Source organism: Taeniopygia guttata, chromosome 8, assembly GCF_048771995.1.
Source record: "Taeniopygia guttata chromosome 8, bTaeGut7.mat, whole genome shotgun sequence".
Lineage (NCBI taxonomy): Eukaryota > Metazoa > Chordata > Aves > Passeriformes > Estrildidae > Taeniopygia > Taeniopygia guttata.
The window spans coordinates 28,011,175-28,032,252 of record NC_133033.1 but is presented as its reverse complement, the minus strand read 5'-3'; the positions used below and the strand labels follow the sequence as shown (position 1 = coordinate 28,032,252).

Genomic DNA, 21,078 nt, shown 5'->3' with positions numbered 1-21,078 from the left:
TAACTTTCTTCATTTAACCCTGTGACTGATATTGATTTAATTCTTACCAGTTCTGATTTCTCTGAGTTTCCTGTGAAGCTGCTTCTCCTGCAGATGGCTCGGGAGTGTGTCCCAGTTTGCCACCTCAACTTGTGAAACTGGGAGGTAGTGAGGGGAGGCTGGAGGAAGCGGATCAAGGCAGCTCTCTGGGAGGAAATAGCAAACTGAGCAGAAGGCATTTATTATGTAGCATTTGATGTTATTGGAAAACATATTTTGTGTGATGGGTATGCTGCAATCCTGGGGTAGTTTTGAAGCAGCAACCTTAACTTTGCTCTACTGCTCTCACAACATGGGTATTTTTAGCCTAATTCCCATTTATAACCATTGGTACACACAACCATCACAGACGGTTGCCAAAATTAAACCTGAAGTTGGATGGGAAAATAGGCACTGACCTTGTCAGTGCAAACCAAAATCACATCTATTTCAGACAAACACATGTACCTCAGAGCTGCATATGTGGAAATGCAAACTCCAAGGAACTGTAGAAGAGTTTTAAAAAGCATCATTAAGCCCAAGAACAAGCACCCAGTTCTTCATTATTCTTCCTTTCTTTCGAATTACCATGGCACTAAATTTAAGTCCAGTTCATGCCAAAACCACCAGCAGTGGGCTGTAGGCAAGAGGACAGGGGAAATTTAGTCCTGAGGAATAGTTTAAACCCAAACTATCAAGATAGCAGAGGTGTCCAGCATGTTTGGCCATGCCATGCTGGCAGTCTGCCAATGGAATGGCTGAGAACCTTCATCCTGGCCCCAGATATCTCCATGTTTCTGTGCCGCACAATAGGACCCATCCCTGCACCAAGTATGAGTGCCACAGGCTGGTCTTGTCCTTAGATATGGTGGCAGGAGCAGGGAGCCCACACTGAGGAGATCCCCAAATTTCTCTGTTTTTCTCATCTTTTTGTATCTCAGCTTCTGGAGGGAGCAGGGAGGTGCTGCAGGCATCCCATGGCAAGTACCCTGCTCGTGTGTGGAGCATGGGCATAGTCATGGCCAGATTTACAGATGCACAGAGGAATTGGGGTGCAATGGGATCCTGCAGTGAAGGGTGTGGGAGTCTTCAGACACAGGCAGCAGCACAGCACTTTGGTAGGATGGCTCGTAGCAGTGTTTTAAAAATGGCTTTCAGTCCGTTTATTGCTGATCACATTAGTAGGCTAAGCAGGTATTTCAGTGTGCTCCTCTTCAAGAAGCCTGAGTCCCCTGAGGGCATAAAGCGCAGCCCAGAGCACTGGACTGTCAGATTTTCTGAAACCATGTCCAGAAATGCCTTTTGGATGAAGCTGTCTGCCCTCCTGGGAGGTGCCCTGCTTTCCAGCCATTTCATCCCCTCACACTGCTGCTGCTTCCCCGGCAGGGCTGGAGGAGCCATGGGCCAGGGCAGGCTGGCAGGTGCCTTTCTGTTTTGGGGGCAGCAGGCTGCAGCAGCGGGGAGTGATGGATGCTGCATGGCTGGGGACCCTCTGGCAGGACTCCGGCTCTCTGCTGCCCTATCCTTCTGACCTTGGCTCTGGGGAGAGCCAGTGCTGCCTCTGCTCCCTGCCCAGCTGGCTGCTGGACACCACACAGTATCACAGTTTGCATGGTTGTGACTCTTGTGACCTGCAAGGCTGCTTCTGGCCAGGTTAGATCTGTCTGCTACTTTTTAAATCCAAAGCTATATCAAAAATCATTCCCTTCTCTCCAGTGTTATTCTCTTTCAGTTAACTGAAAGGTACACTTCTCCAGTTAACCAGAAGGAAAAAGGAAGACAAGAGGTGCTCTGGCTGCAGTCTGCTCCTGGTGCTTTGGCAGGACTCCGGCACCAAGCTTGGGGTGTTGGTTACCACACAAAGGGCTCGAGGGAAGCTGGTGCTGCCTTCCTGCTCCTATTGCTTTCCCTGCCCAGCCCCAGGGTGCCTTGGCACCCCTAGCCAGGAAAAAAGGGCCTTTTCCTCGCAGGTTCACGTTCCAGCACAGGCCACAGGTGGCTTCTGAGTCATTTCAGGGCACTGGGGCCGCTGCCATTTCTTTGTGTGGTTCAGTAAAGCGCAATCCTCCTGCCCTGTGCAGAGCTGTGTTTGCCATTCCTCCCAATTATGGCTATTAGGATGCCAGCAACGTTTCTCAGGCTTCCCTCCTGGGAAGCTCCTGGATGGTTCTGAGGTTTGCTGTCATTCCCCATGTTTTCAGCAGCAGGAATTGTGAGGTATGTGCCTCCCCCCAGCCGTTAATTCCTGGCGCTGTGGAGCCTGTGCCCATTGAACTCGATCCTGGCTGTCATTTTGTAATAAGTTAATTCTTCATCAAGAGCACAGCATCTCTCCTCCCCCCGAGTGCTGGGAAAGCAGCGCTGGTCTGGCACGGCTGTCATTAGCCCGGGCTGACCTGGGGTTAAAATCTAACTCGGGAGGTATTTTATTAGGTATTTTATGAGCTGCTGTGCCAGCCAGCTGCAGGAGGAGCTGGGGGCACAGCCAGGGGCAGGGGAGCTCAGAGCTGAGGGTGCTCCCAGCAGGTCCTGCCCAGCCAGCCCTCTGCATTTGGCACAGCTGCCTCAGGGGGACCTGGCTTTGCTCACAGTTCCATGTCCTTTCTGCATAAACACACAGAGATACAGCTTTCTGGCAAAAATTACATCCTCTTCTGTGCTTTTTCTTATGGCAGATTTTCATCTCCTGCCTCCTAGGCTAGCAGAGCAGCATTGAGTTTTGTGGGAATTACTTTTTCCCTGTTAATTGAATTCTCAAAACACTGCTGTTTCCCCAATACAAGATACAAGCTTGTAACCTTTTTCTTTTTCTTTTCTTTTTTTTTTTTTTGTTTGTTTTGAGGAGGGGGATAGAGGGTGTATGGGAACAGGGGCAGTTTGATGCACTTAGAGCAATTTCCTTTAAAAAATATTTTGTTTATTTGTATTCTGCTGCTACACTGCGACCATAAAGCATTCCTGATACATTCCCTTACTTACAGACAGTTCTAGTGGGCAGACTCAAATTGTACCTGAGGCAGTTTTAGATGGGCTGGAATGAAATGAGGGCATTTTTATTCAGGTTAACATTTTTCAGATGCTTGTGAATGTGGGGGGATGATGGATCTAGAAAGACATCATCTCTCCTCCTCAGAGCCTGAGCTGCCTGACCTTGCGTGCAGCATGTGGTTACAAGTTTTCTCACACTTCTGCTGTGTGGAAACAGCTCGATAGGGATGGGTAGCATCTTTCTAGGGATGGTGAGTTTTCCCTGCTTTTCACACGTACCCGTCGCTCTCGGATTCATACATAATTTTACTCCAAGCTGACAAGGTTACATGTGCTCTCTATTAAGCAACATATGTTAACTCAGTTCTCCTGAAGGGGCAATTTTAATACTCTGCCAGTAGGAGTGCATTGCGCAATGATGCATACACCAGCTGGTTTCTTTTCCTTCCAAAGTTATTTGAATACTGAACTCTGCACAAAAGACAGATGTTGAAAATAGACTCCCACTAACCTGAGGTTGATGGGAAGGTTCCTGTGCTCTGATGGAGTAGATGTTTCTCTTCCATTTGAAAAGATGAATGTGTTTTTCTGTGGGCAGGGGAAAATTAAGGGATAATCTTTGTTCACTTAGTTGGTTGGATTTTATGAGTGATCTTGTACTTCTTTTGCTTTACTGAGACCACCTTTGATTTTCTTCTCAAATAATTGCGAGGCTTTTTAACTGATGTATCTCAGATGTCCATTTTCAGTCTTTCCTCAAAAATGTTAATGCAGCTCCTAAGAGCTTCAGTGGGAGACCAAATGTGGAACTGTGCAAGTCTGGGAACAGATGATTTTGTTGTTTCCTTTTCTATTTTCTGTGTATTTCCCTGAAATTAATTCTTCTCTTTCTTCTGGCATTGCCACATTGCTATAAATAAGAGTTTATATAAGCTTGTAGTATTATTACAGGTATTGGAAGGCCCAGAAACGTACCCAAGATGGGCAAAATGGCTGGGTTGAAAGCTAAGAAAGCTCTTCTGTTACAGCATTTAATTGGTTATAAGTAGTACAGTGAAATCCTGCATGGTGTGAGACCAAAGGGGATCATGGGAATGCTGTGCAAATCCTCTTTCCTTTCTTGATTTCAAGCTGGATAATTATTTCTGTATCAGTTCTTTATTAAGCCGTAGGCTAGGATTCAGCTATCCAAGATGGAGCCACGGGTAGCTGAGCTTATCACGTGTGGAATGTGGTTTTTCTCCTGAGGCATTCACCAAATCTCAGTGCAGTGCCCAGCGAGTGTGGAGTGAATTACTGCCTCCCAGCTCCCTGCACCCAAACTTTCCCATTGCACATGTTTGGGAATGCAGGATATGCTCCCAGCAAGGCCTGCATGGCAGTGGAAGCATGTGGGTTTCCTTTTCCTGTGGGTCAGCCAGTGCCTGCTTGTTTTGGGTGCGGCAGCAGTGGCTGTGGCTGTGCAGACCATCTCAGAGACCCTTTGGTGGTATTTCCAACCCTGCCATCATCACCTCTGCTCTCCTCCCAGCAGCAAGAACAGCTAAATCCTAAGGCTTTGCAACTCCCTTAAGCTTTCTCTCTTTGTGTTGCAGCAGAAGGAGGAATGTTAACAACACGGGCAGGCACAGCAGATCTCTGTTCCTGGGCAGGGTGGTCATCAAGAACAGCTCCATGCCAAGGAGGTCCTGATCAGTTGTACAGAGATGTTCTTCAATGGCCCTGTTAAGTAAAGGGTTTAGGTTTCACCCCTTGCAGTCTCTGTGGCTCAGCTGACACTTCCTTAGACCAAATTGAGGAAGCCCCTCAAAATCATCAATGGCATCTCCTGGCCCATGGGACCCAGCATGCTTTCCCTGCAGAGCCCCAGGGTGTGAATTGCTGTCCTGTTGAATGTTCCTACTGGCTGATTTGTTAGTAAATGATGGTCAGTGTTGCATTAGAGCCCGGTGGGCTCGGTTCATTAGTGTTCTGCTGGCTGGAGCTGCGTGTCCCACAGAGCCACAGGGCCACTGGGCTGATTGCTCTAATGAGCTCTGCATGGGCTGGGATGGGCAGCAGCTCTCTAAGCACACGGCTCAGGCTTGCAAAGGAGCTTGACTCTCCACTTGGTGTCAGGATAAAGGCCTGGATTTATGGAAGGGCTTAACAAATCTGTCTGTTTGGTTCTTCTGAGAATTTGACTTCTTTGCTTCCAATTGGTTTTGCTGGAGTTTTGCCGTGACCCAGGCACAAGGGGGTTTGAGCTTCAGTGTGGCAGAGGCTCAGCAGCTCTTCCCACAGCACTCCCCAGTGCCAGGCTTAGGGCAAGCCCAGGCAGAATCCTTTGCCTGCATCCAGGGATTGTGGAAGGCTCTCCAAGGAGCTCTGCATGAATCTGTCCCTGAAATGTGCCAGAGCTGGGTAGCATCTTTGCTGAAACCTCTTGGCCTGTCTGCATTGCTGTCCTGGGGCTGTTACTTGCTCAAAAAACATACTAAAAATAGCCTGTCTTATACCCTGAGATATTTTTCTCTCTTCCAAGCCCACATCAGTTGCACTTGGGGTAGCCCAGAGTAGAAACCCCACAGCACCAGGAGCTCTAAAACGTAACTGGATGTGTATAGTCAGTGATTGTTAGGACCAATAAATCAGGCATCAGCACCCAAGGTGTCATGCAGTCACCATGGATGCTGCAGAGAGCTTCCAGATCAGCCTGCAGCTCCTGGAAAAAACACATGCAGAGCCTCAGAAAGGACTGGGGTAATTACTGCCAGGTAGGCAGGCCAAAGCTCACCTTTTCAGGGCTAAATAAAGACATTTCTTTAGTGTTAGGTACCAGGCAGTGGTCTAGTGTCCTGACAAGACACAAAGAAGGGGGTTTTGAATGCAGTTTTGTCTCTGCTGGTAACAATGGGGATGGCACTTGGAAGCCTACACTGGTGGGTTCTTAGGTGAGACCCTTCTCCATGAGGAATAAGCCATGCAAGCAGCATATGAGGATGTGCTGGGGGCTTTGAGGCTGACCAAAGCCACGGTGGGAGCCTGACCTCTGCTTTCTCCAGCCCATCACCATGGCTTCAGCCCCGGTGTGGGTGGGCTTGCCTGGTCAGTGCTTGGGGAGGGCGGAGCTGCGTTCCCCTGCACTGTTTCCTAAGCCTTCTGGATCTCCCATCCCCTTCAGCCATTTTAGATGGCTCTGAGGAATTGTGCTTCCAGGTCTTTTATCATTTGATCCCAGGTCAGGGCCAGCAGCTTTTCCTGCCTGCTGGCTCTGGCTGCCAGAGCTGCTGCATCACGCGGTGCTGGAAATGTCACGGCGATGCTGGCACGGGCTGCAGGCAGGGCACCACTCCCTCTGCAGAGACACTGCTGGAACGGTGAGAGGAGAAATCAAATCCTCTGCCTCGAGCAGGTGAGGGGCAGGATGCAGGGCTTTTTCTGGGCACAGAGGGTCTGTCCTCATGGGTGTGCACAGCTCCCTGCAAGTGGGACCAGCATATCAGGTGCCTGATGTGGCTGTACCTGTGGCAAACCAGTCACGGGACTCCTCAAAAGTCCCACAGAAGGATCAGCCCAAATGGCTTATTTAGCCTACTCCTCTGCCAGCCTTCTCCCTGCTTGTAACACTCTAAATGCCAAAGTGAGTGGATTTGGGGGGAATTTCATTCTCTCCCCAGGCCAGAGCAGAGCTTTGTGTTTAGTCACTGATCTATGGAAGTTCCTGCTGGGATTTTTTTCCTGTCTGGTGACTTCTAGTTGAGGTGGGTAATCCCATCTCCCCTGGAGGGGTTCACAGAATCCTCAGCAATCATCTTCAGTTTTATACTGAGCCCAAAAATACCCAACTCAAAATGGCATTTCACTTTCCAGAGCTCAGCAATGGCCACAAGCCAGTGGGGCAAGCACAGCTGGGCTGCAGATCCTTGTGGGCATGGTGGTCCCTCTCTGGGGAGGCACAGCCCTTCAGAGGGGCAGACCAAGTGCCTTTGAAACACAAGCTAACATTCTCAGCAGATGTTAGCTGTACTAGGTGAAGCATTATCCACATCCAGGGGCTGGATTGCTTCGCTGTGTGCTCCTCCAGATGCTGCGCATGGAGACACTGCAGGGCAAAATGACCCCTTGTCCTGTCTTAGCATGGATGTATTGGTTGATGTGGGATCAGAAGAACCTGCCCCTGTCCCTTTTGCCCCTTCCAATTGGAGCCTCTTCATCCCTCCCTGGGGCTGTCCTGGGGCAGGAAGGCTAATTCAGGTGTTTTCTTCCATCTCCTGCAGTATGAGTTTAAAGCCAAGAACATCAAGAAGAAGAAAGTGAATCTCATCGTGTCAGTGGACGGTGTGAAGGTCGTTCTGAAGAAGAAGAAGAAGGTAGGCAGCACTGGTCCCTGGGGCTGCAGTGCCTCAGCAGCAGAACCCCTCCCCTCCTGGTCCAAGGTCCTGGCAGCATCCTTGAACTTCTGGGGAACTCTGGTGGGCTGGGAGAGGAAGGCATGGGCTGGGGTCAGCCTTGTGTGAGTCCTGTTCCTGCAGGGTGGCTGAGCCAGTCTTGCTGTGGTGCAGAAGGGCCTCGGGGGGCCCTGTGGGAGGTGATGTGGGAGGTCCTCAACAGGACCTGACTCTGGGCAAAGGGTTGCAGGGGAGCAGCAGCAGAGCTGTGACAAGAGCTTCCCAAGTATGTCCCCGGACTCTCTCTCTGCCCTGTCCTTGTTCTTAAGGACAGCATCTGACGTACTCATTTTCAGCTTCTTTCATTGCAGAAAAAAGAATGGGCCTGGGACGAGAACAAAATGCTCGTTATGCATGATCCCATCTACAGGTAAGGCTGTTGGGTGAGGGGAAGAGGGTTGCGTGGCTCTGCCGTGCTCATTACCCACACTACACCAGCACCCTGCTGGGCACTGGAGAGCTGCCACCATCCTGCAGAGGGCAGCTCATGTAGCTTCCTGAAGCCTCCAGCTCTCCTCCTCCATCCTCTTCCCAAAAGCCAAGAGCTGGGGGTGTCTGTCGCAGGGAGGCCAAACTGGAACAAGAGAGGCCCCCAGCCATGCTGGGGAGGGTGTGGCAGGCACCTGGGCAAGGCATCCTACTCTGTGAGTGGGTCAGGAGTGCAGTTTGCTCTTCTCCATCCCTGGAGGGCTCCTGGGCCACTGGTGGTGTCCCTGAGGGCTGAGCAGAGAAGTCCTGTGCTGCCTTTGCAAAATGTTTGCTGCTGTTGAATCAGCAGGGAAATTTTCCCAGCTGAGGTAAAACCACTACCAAAAAAATTTCTGATGGGCTTTAGCAGGGATGTGCTGCAGAGGTTGGGCATCTGCTTCACCCCATGCCATGGGAAGCATTGGTTGTGGCCTTGGCAATCTCCTGGGCATTTGGGTAATGTGTATGCTTATATCCTCCCTTCCATTCTGTCTTTGCAGGATATTCTATGTATCTCATGACTCCCAGGATCTAAAGATCTTCAGCTACATTGCCAGGGATGGGTCCAGCAATGTCTTCAGGTGCAACGTCTTCAAGTCCAAGAAGAAGGTAAAGGTGCCAGGATGCACATGGCATCCTGGTGTGCTCTGGGTGGAGCAGATGGGGCAGGAGCCCATGGATCTGAGACCCTGTGGCAGCACAGAGACCCGTGAGAGCTGTGCCTGCCTGGGGGGGTCACCATGCAGAGGCAACCCAGCTGAAGTCACATCTCCCCTCCCCTCCCTGCAGAGCCAAGCCATGCGCATCGTGCGGACAGTGGGGCAGGCGTTCGAGGTGTGCCACAAGCTGAGCCTGCAGCACACCCAGCAGAACGCCGACGGTCAGGAGGACGCAGACAGTGAGAGGAACGGAGACGACCTGGACATCCCAGGTATTCCGCAAAGGGGGAGGTGTGGGGGTGGCGTGGGGCCCCCAGAGCCTGGCAGATGTGGTTCACAGAGGCACTGGCTTCCCATACTGCCCCATGGTGGCTGACACCTCTGGGCAATGGATTTGCACAGCAATCTGGCCTGCTGTGCTCCAGGCTCAAGCTGGGATCCTGCCCAGCAAGGAACCTTCTCGAGGTGTTAGCCGTGATCCTCTCAGACATCCCCCTTGCTGAGAGCCCATTAGCAGTGCCCGGGGCTCCGCTCTGTGCTTGACTGCACATGCTGCAGACATTCCCTCACTGCTTCCGCACAAGGGGGCTCCAAGCACATACCTTCCTCGAGTCCTCTCTGCAATTCCCAGAATGGACATAGCTGTGTTTGTGCTCTCCCATCAATCTGTCAGGGCTGCAGGCGGGCTGCAGACCCTGCTCCTTCTCAGCCCTGTGGGTAGAGGGTGCAGGGATGCCTGGCTGGGGGGCTGCTGGTCCAGCCCCACCACCCTGAGCTGTGCAGGTCCTAGGGAGCAGCCTTGCTCCTTGGCACCGGTGCCTGTGCTGGAGGGGAGGCAGAAGTTCTATGAGCAGTTAGTCAAAGCCTTCTAGTGCCGGGTGGGACACTGGCAGATCCTGCTGCCTGTCTGTGTGTGGATTCCCTGCCCTGCCCTGCCGTGCTGTGGGCTGGATCCCCCACATCCCAACCTGCCTGCCTGGGCTGGGCTGTGGTTTCCTGCTTGCCTCTATAACCAGTGCTGTCCTGATGACCTAATCACTGGGCTGCCCTGGACCGGTCATTGTTTGGTTTTCCTCCACACAATGTCCCGGCCACAATATGCAGCTCCCTGGGGAATTCAGAGCATCTGTTTTTTGTTTTTCTTTCCTATAATCTCTTGTTTACCTTTCTTCAGCTTTATCTGTGTTTTCTGTTCTTGGTGGCCCGTTTGTCCCACATCAGGGCTTTTGGCAGCCGCTCCCCAGGTTTGGTGTGCGGGGCTGGATGTGTTTTTAGCTGCAGGCCTCCTCCCAACAGCAGCAGGAAGAGCAGCCACGTCTCTCTGTACCTGCTTCCCGCCAGGGCCGGAGGGTGGGTGGCACGGGGGCGGTGGGGACCCACGGTGGGTGTCGCTGCCCACGCCACGGGCGGGCTCCAGGGGTGGGCAGTCCATGCCCTGCCCTGACCCTGCTCCCGCAGCCTGTCGCCTCTCCGGCATGGAGAGAGCGGCCGCCTCTGCCGAGGAGACCGACATCGACGCCGTGGAGCTGCCGCTGCCTGGAGCCGACATCCTGGACTTCAGCCGCGGCGTCACCGACCTCGATGCTGTGGGCAAGGAGGTGGGTGCCACACCGAGCCCAGGATCCCTGCCCTCCGCTCTCAGGGGGTGGCACGGCCCCAGCCCCACAACTCTGCCTGCATCCCGAGGGCTCAGGGGTCAGGAGGGATTGTGCAGCATTCCTCAGCTTCCAGATCAAAGCCATCTGCCGCTGCAGGGCTGCCCTTTGGCTGGGGCCCAGGGGAGAGCTATGTGCAGCCACACGGAAAGGGTTTGGGGCAGAGCTGATAGGGACTTTTTTTCCACCAAAACTGCAAAAATAGAAGACTCTTTCGGTACAGTGGAAATTCCCATGGGAAGTGTCAGTCTTTTTGAGAATTTTCTACAAAAGTATGTGGGTTGTTGTTGAAACTGAAAAAGTACTGTTTTCAAAGGTTGTGGGTACCCTCAGCAAAGGGTGCATTAGCTGTGAATGCAGCTGCTTCTTTTCTGGGTATTTAGCGTGGCTTCTCTGCCACATGCCAAAGCTTATGTGTGCCCGGTGGCTTTCTGAGGTGAGCGCCAGAGGATCACAGCTTCAACACTGGTGTTTTGCAGAGCTGCCTCCACCCTGAAGATATCCTGACAGCATCACCCAAGATGCTCCTGCCCTCATCTGCCCAGCTGCCCGATCTGGGAACACCCCTCTCTGCCCACCACCAGATGCAGCTTCTCCAGCAACTCCTGCAGCAGCAGCAGCAGCAGACACAAGTGGCCGTGGCACAGGTTCTCCCCTCCATTCTTTCCCAGGGGCAGTGGCAGGGCTGGGGTACACTACTGAACCCCTTGGTGCTGCTGGAGTCTCCTGCCTGGAGGCAGCGTTGAAGGCAGGCAGCTCCATGGGGAGGGAGCTCCATGGGGTGCTTGCCACCAGGAGTCTGGGGCCTTTGGCTCCTGTCTGCTTGCCAGTGCCCTGCCCCGGTGACTGGTATGCCTGGACTGTGCAGCTGGCAGCTCATTCTCCATGCAGCTATTTCTCATTGAAGCAGCTCTGGCTGCTTTATCCAACTCATTACCTGAGCTTTACTTGCTCCCTGACCCTGCACTGAGCTCACTGCAATTCATCAGCTTTTTTCATGGCCCAAGCAATGGGCTCCGGCAGCCTTTCTGTGCTGCCCCATGTCTTTCCTTGCCTCACATCAGTAAATCAGAATTTGTTGATCAGTTCTGGCTGAGCTGTTGCCTCCAGAGCCCACGTGCCTTTTGGGATCACAGACTGCCGAGTTACTTTCCCCTCTGGAAGAGGGATCTGCATTATTGGGGAATCCTTTGTGTCTGTCCAAGTATAGTGTTGATCACAATCCAAAAGACTCCATGGTTCCTGCTTAAAGTGTAAAATATTGCACCCCTCACTCTTGGTATGGCTTTGCAGAAAGTTGTAAATCCCCGTCCTTCGCCTGGTCTCCTGTCACTCCCAGGCTCACTGTGCTTTAGCTTGGTTCTGCCAAGGACACTGCTGTGCCACCTTGCTGGCCACATTTGGGCAGCAGCTGCCTGCCTGCCAGTACCCATCTGTGGGGGCAGGCGGCCCCCAGCTGGGCAACTTCAGGGGCCCTGCAGCTGCAGCAGCTTGGCAGGTACAGAGAGCTTCCTCTTCTCCCTCAAGGTCACTTTCTAGGCCACAGTAAAATAGCCTTTTGTGTTTGGTGGGGATATTTTTGGTTTTGGGTTATTTTTGTTTTGGAAATTTTCTTTGTTTGATTTTTTGGGGGCTTTTTGTTTTTTTTTGTTTAGTTGTAAATCCGTGCTTTCCTGGTTCCAGTCCTTGCTGGAGCAGTTGCAGGAGCTTTGGGTGGGTGCCAGGGTGGGCTGCTGAGCCACAGCAGCCCCCAGGTCACTACTGTTCCCTGTGCAGTGTATGTTTCTGGGGTTCTCCCTGCTCGAACGCAGATCAGAGAGCTGCCCTGGGCAGGAGCTCCCGGCTGTCTGCCCTTGGGGGCATGGTTCTGGGGACACAGATGTTTGCACAGAGGTACTTGCACTGAAATCATTGGTGGTTCTTGCCTGTGGCTTCCCAGAGCCAGGCTAAGCAGCCAGCTCGCACCCCAGAGCCGGCCCGGCTCAGCAGCACCCTGCCATCTGTGGTGCTCCAGCCCCTCCTTGCGACAGAGGCCACTGGCTGGGCCCTGTTTCTGGGAAACCTGCTCAAAAAGACAGCTTTTCCAGGGCCAGCTCTGCTGCACAGCTGTGCCCTCGTGCACCCATGTCACCATCCAGTCGGTCGAGCGCGTCTCCTCTGCTGCATCCATCTGGTTCCTCCTGGGCTGCCCTTTCCATGCACATCTGCAGCTGACGTGTACCACTGACAGTTTGGCCAGTGCTGCCCGCCTAGCCTTGAGCTTTTCCATCAGGGAGGCCAGGGACAATGTGCAGAGTCCTGGTGTGACATCACCCACACGCTCCCCCATCACATCTGCAGTACCTGCAGGGAATTGCTGCTTCATCACACTATGGGTTGGGATGCTGGTGAGCTCTGGGAGATGAGCAGGGAGGGCCAAGTTGAAGCCCTCAACCCTCAAGTAGCATCTGCCCATGCTCACCTGCTGTATCCTGTCCAGGTCCACCTGCTGAAGGACCAGCTGGCAGCAGAAGCAGCGGCACGGCTGGAGGCCCAGGCTCGTGTGCACCAGCTCCTGCTCCAGAACAAGGACTTGCTGCAGCACATCTCGCTCCTGGTCAAACAGGTGCAGGAACTGGAGCTGAAGCTGGCAGGAAACACGACCAGTAAGCACTGCCGCCCATTCCTCTCCCCTTGCAGCTAGCCAGGACTGTGGGGGACATGCATGCAGGTGTTTTTCTTGGGTTTTTTTGTGCATTTCCAGTTACTTTGTTCAGAGGGATATTTGTGCCCTTCTGGCTTGGCTTGTGTGTGTGCAGCAGGGTGCATGCATGCAGCTTGGGGAGGGCTGTATGGACAAGTAGTCACCTACATCCATCAGCTGTATGTCCGCTTTCCCCAGTGGCTGCATGCTCCAGGCCATCTCCATATCTGCCCAAGAGCCCCTGTTTGACCTTCCTCTACAACAGATGTGGCCATCGGCTCTCTTCGGGAGCTGGGCTTGTCCTAGAGAACTGGCCCTTTGTTGGCCAGCAGCAGCTCCTGGCATTAGTGACACCAAATAAGCCCATCAAAACAGCAAGAGTGGAGAGGTTGATACCCAAATGATCCCAGTGTCCTCCTCTGGCCGGTGTGCAGCCAGCCATGGTGGCCAGGGGACACCCAGGCAAGCTGGGCCTCTTAGCCGTGCCCTTCTCTTGCAGCAGGCTCCCAGGACAGTCTGCTGGAGATCACCTTCCGCTCCAACGTCCTCCCCGTCCTCTGCGACCCGACCACCCCGCAGCCCGAGGACACCCACCCGCCGCCGCTGGGCCCCAGCTCGGCTTTCCCCAGCACCATGGGCAGCCCCATAGGTAGGAAGGACTGTCTGGTGAAGCTGGAGTGCTACCGCTTTCTGCCGGACTCGGGGCCGCCCGCCCCGGAGCCAGCCCTGGGCAGCCTGGAGCTCATCAAGTTCCGCGAGTCAGGCATCGCCTCCGAGTACGAGTCCAACACGGACGAGAGCGAGGAGCGCGACTCCTGGTCCCAGGAGGAACCGCCGCGCCTGCTCCACGTCCAGCCCAGGCAGGACCTGGGCGACAGCCTGGAGGATGAGATCGCGGTCTAGGGGTCAGCAGGAGGTGGTGCAGAGCAGCCAGGACCTGCTGGAGCTGGGAAGGACCCTGGCTGCAACCCGGTGGCCCTGGCAGGGATGGGACAGCCCAGAGGGAGGGGACAGAGGAGGAGGGAGCAGGAGGATTCCAGCACCCAGTCGGGAGTGTCTGAGGTGAGGATGGAGCCGAGCCCAGGGTGTGTGCTGGGCGTGCTGTGCTCCGGCGCGTGTGGGCTTGTGTGCTGAGCTGCAGCATCCCTCCTTTACAGCAGACAGAGCTGACAGCTCCTTGTGCTCCCCCCTGGCCCCGTCTCCCTTCAAACTGTGTGTCAAGGTCAGGCAGGGGGTAAGGGACTTCTGCTGGATGAGCCTCTGCTGCTGCTGGGGAAAGCAGAGGAAGGGTTTTGCTGGGGGAATGGGAGAGCGGTCTAGGGCAGTGAGCAGGGACACGAGGGACTGAGAGGGCAGCTCCAAGGTGGTGAGCAAAGACAGAGCAGCTGGTCTGGTTCTTTGTGTGGTAGGCAGGGTGGGGGACAAGTACAGGGCCATGCTAAATGAGGGTTGGTGACAGTGCACTGTCAGAGTGGGTCTGTGAGTGAGAAGTGAGGCATTGAGGGACAGTGGGGATGAGCCTGGAAAGGATTTGAAGGGGTGAGATTAGATTGCACAGGTTGGCCAGGTGCAGGTATAGGTTGGCAGGGGGATGTGGTACTTTCAGGGCAAGGGTTTATCTGAGCCAAGGCAGGTAGAGGGCTTCTGGGCAGAGCCCGCTCCCCTGCCAGGCTGTGGAGCAGAGAGGAGGTCACATCACAGTGTGGAGCAAGGAGCCAGGGCATGCAGCATCAAGCTGTGGGGTGTCCTCCTCATCATCTAATCATTTGGTTCCTTGGCACAGCTGCCAGGTTTCAAAGCCCTTTTCATGCTCTCAAGGCACATTTTCAAGCACTTGCAATCACCACGAACTGCCCGCTCTGCTTTATAGACAAACCCTCCCATTTCCAAGCACTTGTTTTGCCCCAGGCCAAGGCTGGGAGCTGCAGTGCTGGCATTGGCGTCTTCAGGGATGTGCACATTCCAGCCTTCGATGGGGAGTGAACTGCTGGTGTCTGCAGGCGTGCTTCATCACACCTCTGGTTTGCACCCTCTGGAAAAGTGAATCCAGGATCTCAGGGGTTCTCCACCAGCCCTCGAAACACTTATACCTGAAAGCCATCTGTGGGGCCCTCCAAGGGATCCAGAGCTTGTTCCTTTTCTGCAAACACTTTTGTCACCTGCCTGGTGCTGAGTCTCTAAGAGGCCGAGATTGGAAGGGGTATGAACCAAAGTTCTGATGTCCACCCTGCTTCATGTGAAAGGACTTGATGAGGTGGGGATTTGGCACAGTTGTCTTCCTCCCCATCCTCACTCTATCCTGCTTCTGCTTTGCTTTGTTGCTTCCTTGTTGCTCTCACCTTCCCCAGCTCTGTCTCTGCTCAATCTGCCTGCAACTAACTCCTGGCTGACACCACCTCTTGCTCTCCTCTAGGATTTAGCCTGGCTGCTGAGGAAGGTCCATCACTCCTCTCTGCCCTGGTCCCCTTGGGACTAAGCTGCTGAGGAGAATGTGGATTAGACCCCCGGGGTCAGCACGAGCTGTGCTATGCACCCTCCACCGCGTGACAGGACTGGGTGGACTTGAGGAGCTATGAGGGTCTAGTGGGAAGGAAAGAAGGACATGTTTCAGTGTCCCCAGCAGTGCTCTGGTTGTCCAGGGGAGCTCTGCACCAGCCACAGAATAGGCAGAGTGGGAGAGGGTGCTGTTTGGTATGTGGTGCTCCTGTCCTCTAGGCACCACTGCCTCCAAATGCCCCATCCCACAGGGCTGTGGGGACAGCCAGCCCCTCTGCTGGGGACCCGATATGCCACTGCCAGCTCGCAGCAGTTGAAGGTGAAGGCAAGGGGTACAAGGTTGGTCCAGCCAGGAGGAAAAAGTGGGATGACAGCACGCAAAGGCATGGCACTTACAGGGTAGGGATGGTTAAGCTTGGACAGGGAATTCCATGTGGGCAGAGAGATCGTTCCGGGGAAAGAACAGCAGGAGCTCAGTTGTACACACAGGGCAGATGAAGGGAGAGCCTAAGAGGAGCAACAGCAGGCCAGAGGTCTCTTCCAGGCTGGGCTGCCTCAGGAAGCAGGTGGGGGGAGCCGTCTCCTGAGCCATCACTCTGGTCCATCCCTGCTGCACACACAGAGCTCAGGCCGTGTCCCACGAGGGGCTGGCAGGACCAGATGTGGCCTCAGGCTCCTGCCCCATGCTCTGACACAGGGGACAGGGACAGGTGCCCCACAGGCTGAGGGGGTGCTGCCAGGACTGGGTGGAATCCTGCTCGCCTCATGCTGCACCATGGGTGTACACGTGTAAATGACCCCTCCTAAGTCAGCACTGCCTCCAAGACTCCTCTCCAGCCTCTCACTTTTGTTATGGACCTTGACAGGGGTTTTATAGCTATATTTTTTGTCCTTTCTTTTCCTACAACTGTCGTATTACTAACTGTTGACTCGATCTGTCTGGGAAGCCAATCTGTCAATGTAAGTGCACTTAACCCTTGGGTGTTGTCATTAGTCAACTGGCTTTTGCTAAATAAATCTTTCTATTTCTCAAGGCTTTCTGTTGTCTCTTTCTTCTCACTGACTCTTCTCTTTCTGCACTTCCTTCTCTCTCCATGCTGGATGCCAGCACCAGCAGTGGCATCCTCTGGCCTTGTAGAGACCCTCTCCAACCTAAGCTTCCTCTGCTGTGGGACCCCTGCTTGTGGTGCTAGCCACAGCATGCCCACGAGAGCAAGGTGCCCAGAATATTGCTGAGAGTAGAGGTGTTTCAGTCTTGCCCTTCAGACACTTCACTGCTTGTCTCAGGGTTGATCCAACAGCTGGAGGGTGCCAGGGGCTTCCTGGCATCTGCAGAGCTCCCCACAGAGATGCTAATCTGCACTTCCAGGGGCTCAGGAAATTTTTGGCAGGTGGAGAAGGAAAAATAGGGAAGAGCCTCTCGTAAAGGATGGCAGAAGTAGGGAAAAGCAGCACACCGGCAGGAGCTGACTGCTCCTGGAACAATGCCTTCTGCTGCTGGCAGGAGTGATGGAGCAGTGCCCTCCCGTGGCAGCTGCCTGGCTGCCGGGGCTGCACGGACACCCCGGGGGCTGCAGCCTCCTGTGCCTTGAGCTCCTGCTCCCCCAGGACCTCGGGCCCGCGGTAGAACCCCTTGCAGCTGTAGCCCTCCTGGGAGCTGTGCTGGATCTGGGTCTTGAGCAGCCACTGTGTGGGGAAGATGGGGCAGCACAACATGCACTGGTAGCCATGCTGGAGCACAGGCTGGCGCTTGGAAGCAGTGAGCTTGTCCTGGACCATAATGCTGGCTCTGCTGCTGGCCAGCCTCTCCCTCTCAGGGGCTGGAAGTCATCTGAGGAGCCAGAAGAGAGCTCTTCAAGAGCTTAGCAGGCTGCTCACACTCCCGAGAGCTGGTGTCCAGGCTGGAGGAGAGGCTGTCAAAGCACTGCTGGGTGGCTCTCTTGGTGCCGATGAATAGCTGTAGGATGAACCCCAGGGCTGGTACATGCTGCAGATGCAGGCAGGGAGCTCTGTTCAGCAGGACTGTGGGGCCACAAAATCCAGAGGAAAGGGCCTGCAGTGACCTGGGTGTCCCTGTAAGAGTCCAGCCCACCATGAGGCTGGAGCAGCGCTGGGAACCCTTCCTCTCTGCCTGTCCCTTAGGATGTGAAGGTGGTTGTCTGTGTCCCAGTATGTGCCTCTGGGATGCAGAGGTAAGAGTCGGGCAGAGGATGCTGATGGGCAGCAAGGCCCCAGAACAGCACCAGGCTCAGCCAGGAACTAGCTGGAGCCATCACACAGACTCACTCTGACATGGAGGCAGCCACGTGGGTTTGAACTCCTGGGAGCAGCACCCACAGCTTCAAAGACTCTTGCTGGGAAGACATGGTGGAGAAGCCAGTGTAGCTCAGAGGTGGGGTTTGATTTGCAGAGCCCTTTCTTCTGCAAGCACCTGCTGCCACCCGCCACAGAGACCCAGCCTGGGCTGATCTGAGGGAGCCGTGGTGGGGTGGGCAGTGCAGAACCCACACTGTGGGTATCCTGAGAGAAGGCCCTGTGGCTTTACCAGAGTGTGGCTGACAAGGGACCTCCATGTGAGTCCCATCTCTTCAGGCAGCATGACATATCTGAGCAGGGTGTTGGCAGCATGCCTCACCTGGAAGTGTGGCAGGGACAGGCCTCTTCCCTTGCCATTCCTCTGGTAAATGCTCACTCGCTCTCTCTCTCTCTTTTTCCACAACCTGCCTCCCAAGTCGCTTGGTGTCAGGTAAGAGAAGCTCTCAGTGTGTTGGCAGTGCCAACATGGGGCCCTGGCTCACTGCTAACCTTCTCTTGCCCCATATTGGTCCCCTGTGCATGCGCTGCCCTGTGCTCACATCCTCTCTGTTCCCTCCAGTGGACCAGAGCATGTTTGAGAATGCCAGCGCCGGCACGGCACCCACGCCACGGGCACAGCACATCCCTGCCACGGTGGGCACCCTGCCCCAACCCTGCCGGCCCGCTGGCAGCCAGCACCTCCGCAACCTGGGCAAGGCCATGGGCGCCAAGGTGAATGACCTGCTGCGCCGCAGGGAGCCGGCCGGCCTGCCCGCCGTGGGAGCCATGGAGGTGAACGCCAGCGCGGGCGCTGTGCTGGGCGCAGGACAGCCGGCTGCTGAGGATGGGTGAGTGTCCTTGCAGTGTGCACCCTGTGCCAGGGCCATTGGGACAGGCTGGAGGGGCCAGCATGGGGCTGTATGCAACTGTCCCTCTGTGCTTTGCAGGGCTGTGGGGCTGGATGCCTTTCCCCGGCTGGAACCACCACCCCCCATCACCAAGAAGCGGACACCGCGCGCCCTGAAGACCCCCCAGGACATGCTCATTGCTCCACAGCCAGAGGGGACCAGCACAAGGAGTGGCACTGATGAGCCTTCCAAACCACCCACAGCTCACCCTGAGCCCATAGAGGAGCAGCTGGGGAAGGGGGACCCGTCTCCTCCAGAATGCCCCGGTGTCCTCAGTGTGATGGGTGCCCCAGAGCCCAGCAGGGACCAACCTACCAGTGCCTTACCTGTGCCTGACCTCATCCATAAGGGCAGCCAGGAGAGCCAGTGGCAAGTGGGTGAGAGGGCCACTGAGATGTCACCCAGCCCAGAGAAGCCCTCATGGAGACCGGGGCTGGAGCATGAGCCATCAGGGAGCACAGGGCGGCCAGAGCCATGTACCCTTGGCTGGGAGGTGGAGGGGGCCCATCCCGACTTACTGTCCTTTGAGTAGCAGTGGGTAGCTGTGACAGGGGCGCCTTGGGGGCTGGCTCTCCCAGACTTGTCTCTCACTGCCACTTGCCTTTTTTGGGGTGATTATTTTGGAAAGGGGGAAGCCTTGGAGTAGAAGGAGCCATCGCTGCCTGGTGTGGGCTCTGGGGAGCCATGACAACCTGCTTCTCGCCAAATTCCCAGGAGGGGCACAGCCTGTCCTGCCATGGCTTCTGCAGCCCCATACTGGCCCCTGTTCACCCTGGTCAGTGCTAAGCTCCTGTCCTGCTACAGTGCCACTGCCACCCTGTCTGCAGCCAGGAGCCTTGCTGAACTGGGAACCAAGGGGGTGCATGGGGGTAGAAGTGCCAGCCTGCCCCAAACCCCATTGGCTCTGCTGGAGCGAGCATCCTGTGAGCATCCCACAAGCACTACACTCTTTCCTGTGTCTGCCCTGGCTGCCTTGGTCCAGAAGATTTCCCAGCTTACACTATGTGCTTGCTGAGATACCCCATCTTGGGGTACCAGCAGGCTCACCCTGCCTCTAGTGCCAGTGAGCCAGGAGAGCAGATGTGTCCAGGCCCTTCTGCAGGTGCTGACCTGGTGGTGTTACTCTGCTGAGTGCCATCTCCTTGCAGTGGAGCCCTGGGCTCTATCAGGGCACAGGGCTGGGCACCTGAGACTGCACAACTGCTGGCCAGTGGGCTCTGGCAGGGAGCTGAGCTCTCTGTGAGTCCTGCTTCCAGCTCCTGCTTGTTTCCTGCTCTTGTCCCAGCCACCATGGACAACTGTCCAGGCAGGCAGCCCTTTCCATGTGAGTCAGTGTCACTGCTGCCCTTTATTTCCTGGGACAGTGGTCTCTGCGAGACTGGGACACGCAAAGCCACGTGGTCCTCTGATACTGTTGTATGGTGTTTCGCAATGGATTACGGGAGGAGTTAGCCAGCCTGGTGACATCTATGCTAATGCAAGGTAGCAGCTGTGAGATGGAGCTTTTTGCTTAGAGCTTTTATGTACATCCTCACCACAAAGGTGGTTTTCAGAGGAAAAGCTCCAAAGCCCCAGACTGGGTTGGAGGAACCCAGGAGCTCATGGATGGGCCTGCTCACAGCTCCTCCTGGGCACACAGGGTGTCTGGGCTGAAGAAATGTCTTCCTCCACCCAAAGCCATGCTATCCCAGTGAAGGAAGGAAACTGTGAGCATGGGTCTGATTGCCCTGGGAGCAGCCACCCATGTCCTTGCCGTGGATGTGGTGATGCCATGGTGGGGCCCTGCAGGTCTCCACTCTGGGAAAGGCCTGCTCAGGAGTGAAAGGATGCAGAGTAGCACAGAGCTCATGTTCAGTGCTGAGGTGTCGCACACCCTGTGCCAATGTGATCATGCTGTGCGTGGCCACCTCCACCCTCAGATACGGGTGGTGTGTGTGCTGCCCAGGTCTGCACTGCAGTGTAGGTGTTGATGGAAACCAGGACTTGTAGCCCCTCTCTGAAGAACCAGCATCTTCAATCGCTGTGATCCCAAGGGAACCTTCCCCTTGAGGGTTGTCACTCACAGCTGGTCCAGTCCCTCTATTTATGTTGTCAGGGTGCGTATGTGTGGTTTGGGACAAGAGATGCAGATTGCACAATAAATTTTTTTCTTTTGTACCCACTGATGTGTGGCATTCCCTTGATGGGAAAGGACACCCTGCACGACCCTGGCGCCGTCCTGGAGGGGAGCGAGGGGGCGGAGGGGGAGTTTGGTGGTGTCCAGGCTGGGGTGGAGAACGGGGCTGCCCTGCTGTGCTTGGCACCACTGGGTTGTGGCTGGGCTGAAGGCGCTGGAGCCCGCCTGTGCCCAGGCACAGGGGAGCGGATCCCGGGGGTGCTGCGTTGATGGGAGCCCGACGGAAGCCCTGGTGGATGTCCGGGCCGAGGGCTGCGGAGGGGGCCGGCCGCACCGGGGCGGAGGGCGCCGGGCCGCGGAGG

At 55.2% G+C, this 21,078-nt stretch overlaps 2 protein-coding genes across 7 annotated transcripts in view; one reads left to right on the top strand and one right to left on the bottom strand.

Annotated features, from left to right (window-relative positions):
• The window catches only part of NOS1AP (nitric oxide synthase 1 adaptor protein), a 41,063-nt gene extending 21,783 nt beyond the window's left edge, over positions 1-19,280 (top strand). The window contains exons 3-12 of one of the 6 annotated variants that reach the window (XM_032749695.3): positions 7,266-7,358; positions 7,733-7,806; positions 8,405-8,513; positions 8,694-8,835; positions 10,022-10,161; positions 10,698-10,865; positions 12,698-12,863; positions 13,404-13,550; positions 18,273-18,540; positions 18,640-19,280. In XM_032749695.3, coding sequence (XP_032605586.3) covers positions 7,266-7,358; positions 7,733-7,806; positions 8,405-8,513; positions 8,694-8,835; positions 10,022-10,161; positions 10,698-10,865; positions 12,698-12,863; positions 13,404-13,550; positions 18,273-18,540; positions 18,640-19,132 — 1,800 coding nt within the window. In that variant the 3' untranslated portion in view covers positions 19,133-19,280. Of the gene's footprint in view, positions 1-7,265; positions 7,359-7,732; positions 7,807-8,404; positions 8,514-8,693; positions 8,836-10,021; positions 10,162-10,697; positions 10,866-12,697; positions 12,864-13,400; positions 16,431-18,272; positions 18,541-18,639 lie in introns of those variants that run through there. The other 5 variants (XM_032749694.3, XM_032749696.3, XM_030279772.4 and 2 more) reach the window with 5 other exon arrangements.
• On the bottom strand, positions 14,986-18,217 carry SPATA46 (spermatogenesis associated 46). The gene is given in 3 exon segments (XM_072932946.1): positions 14,986-15,078; positions 16,919-17,406; positions 18,196-18,217. Coding segments are annotated over 3 exon segments (603 nt in total).
• Positions 19,281-21,078: the final 1,798 nt, after the last annotated feature.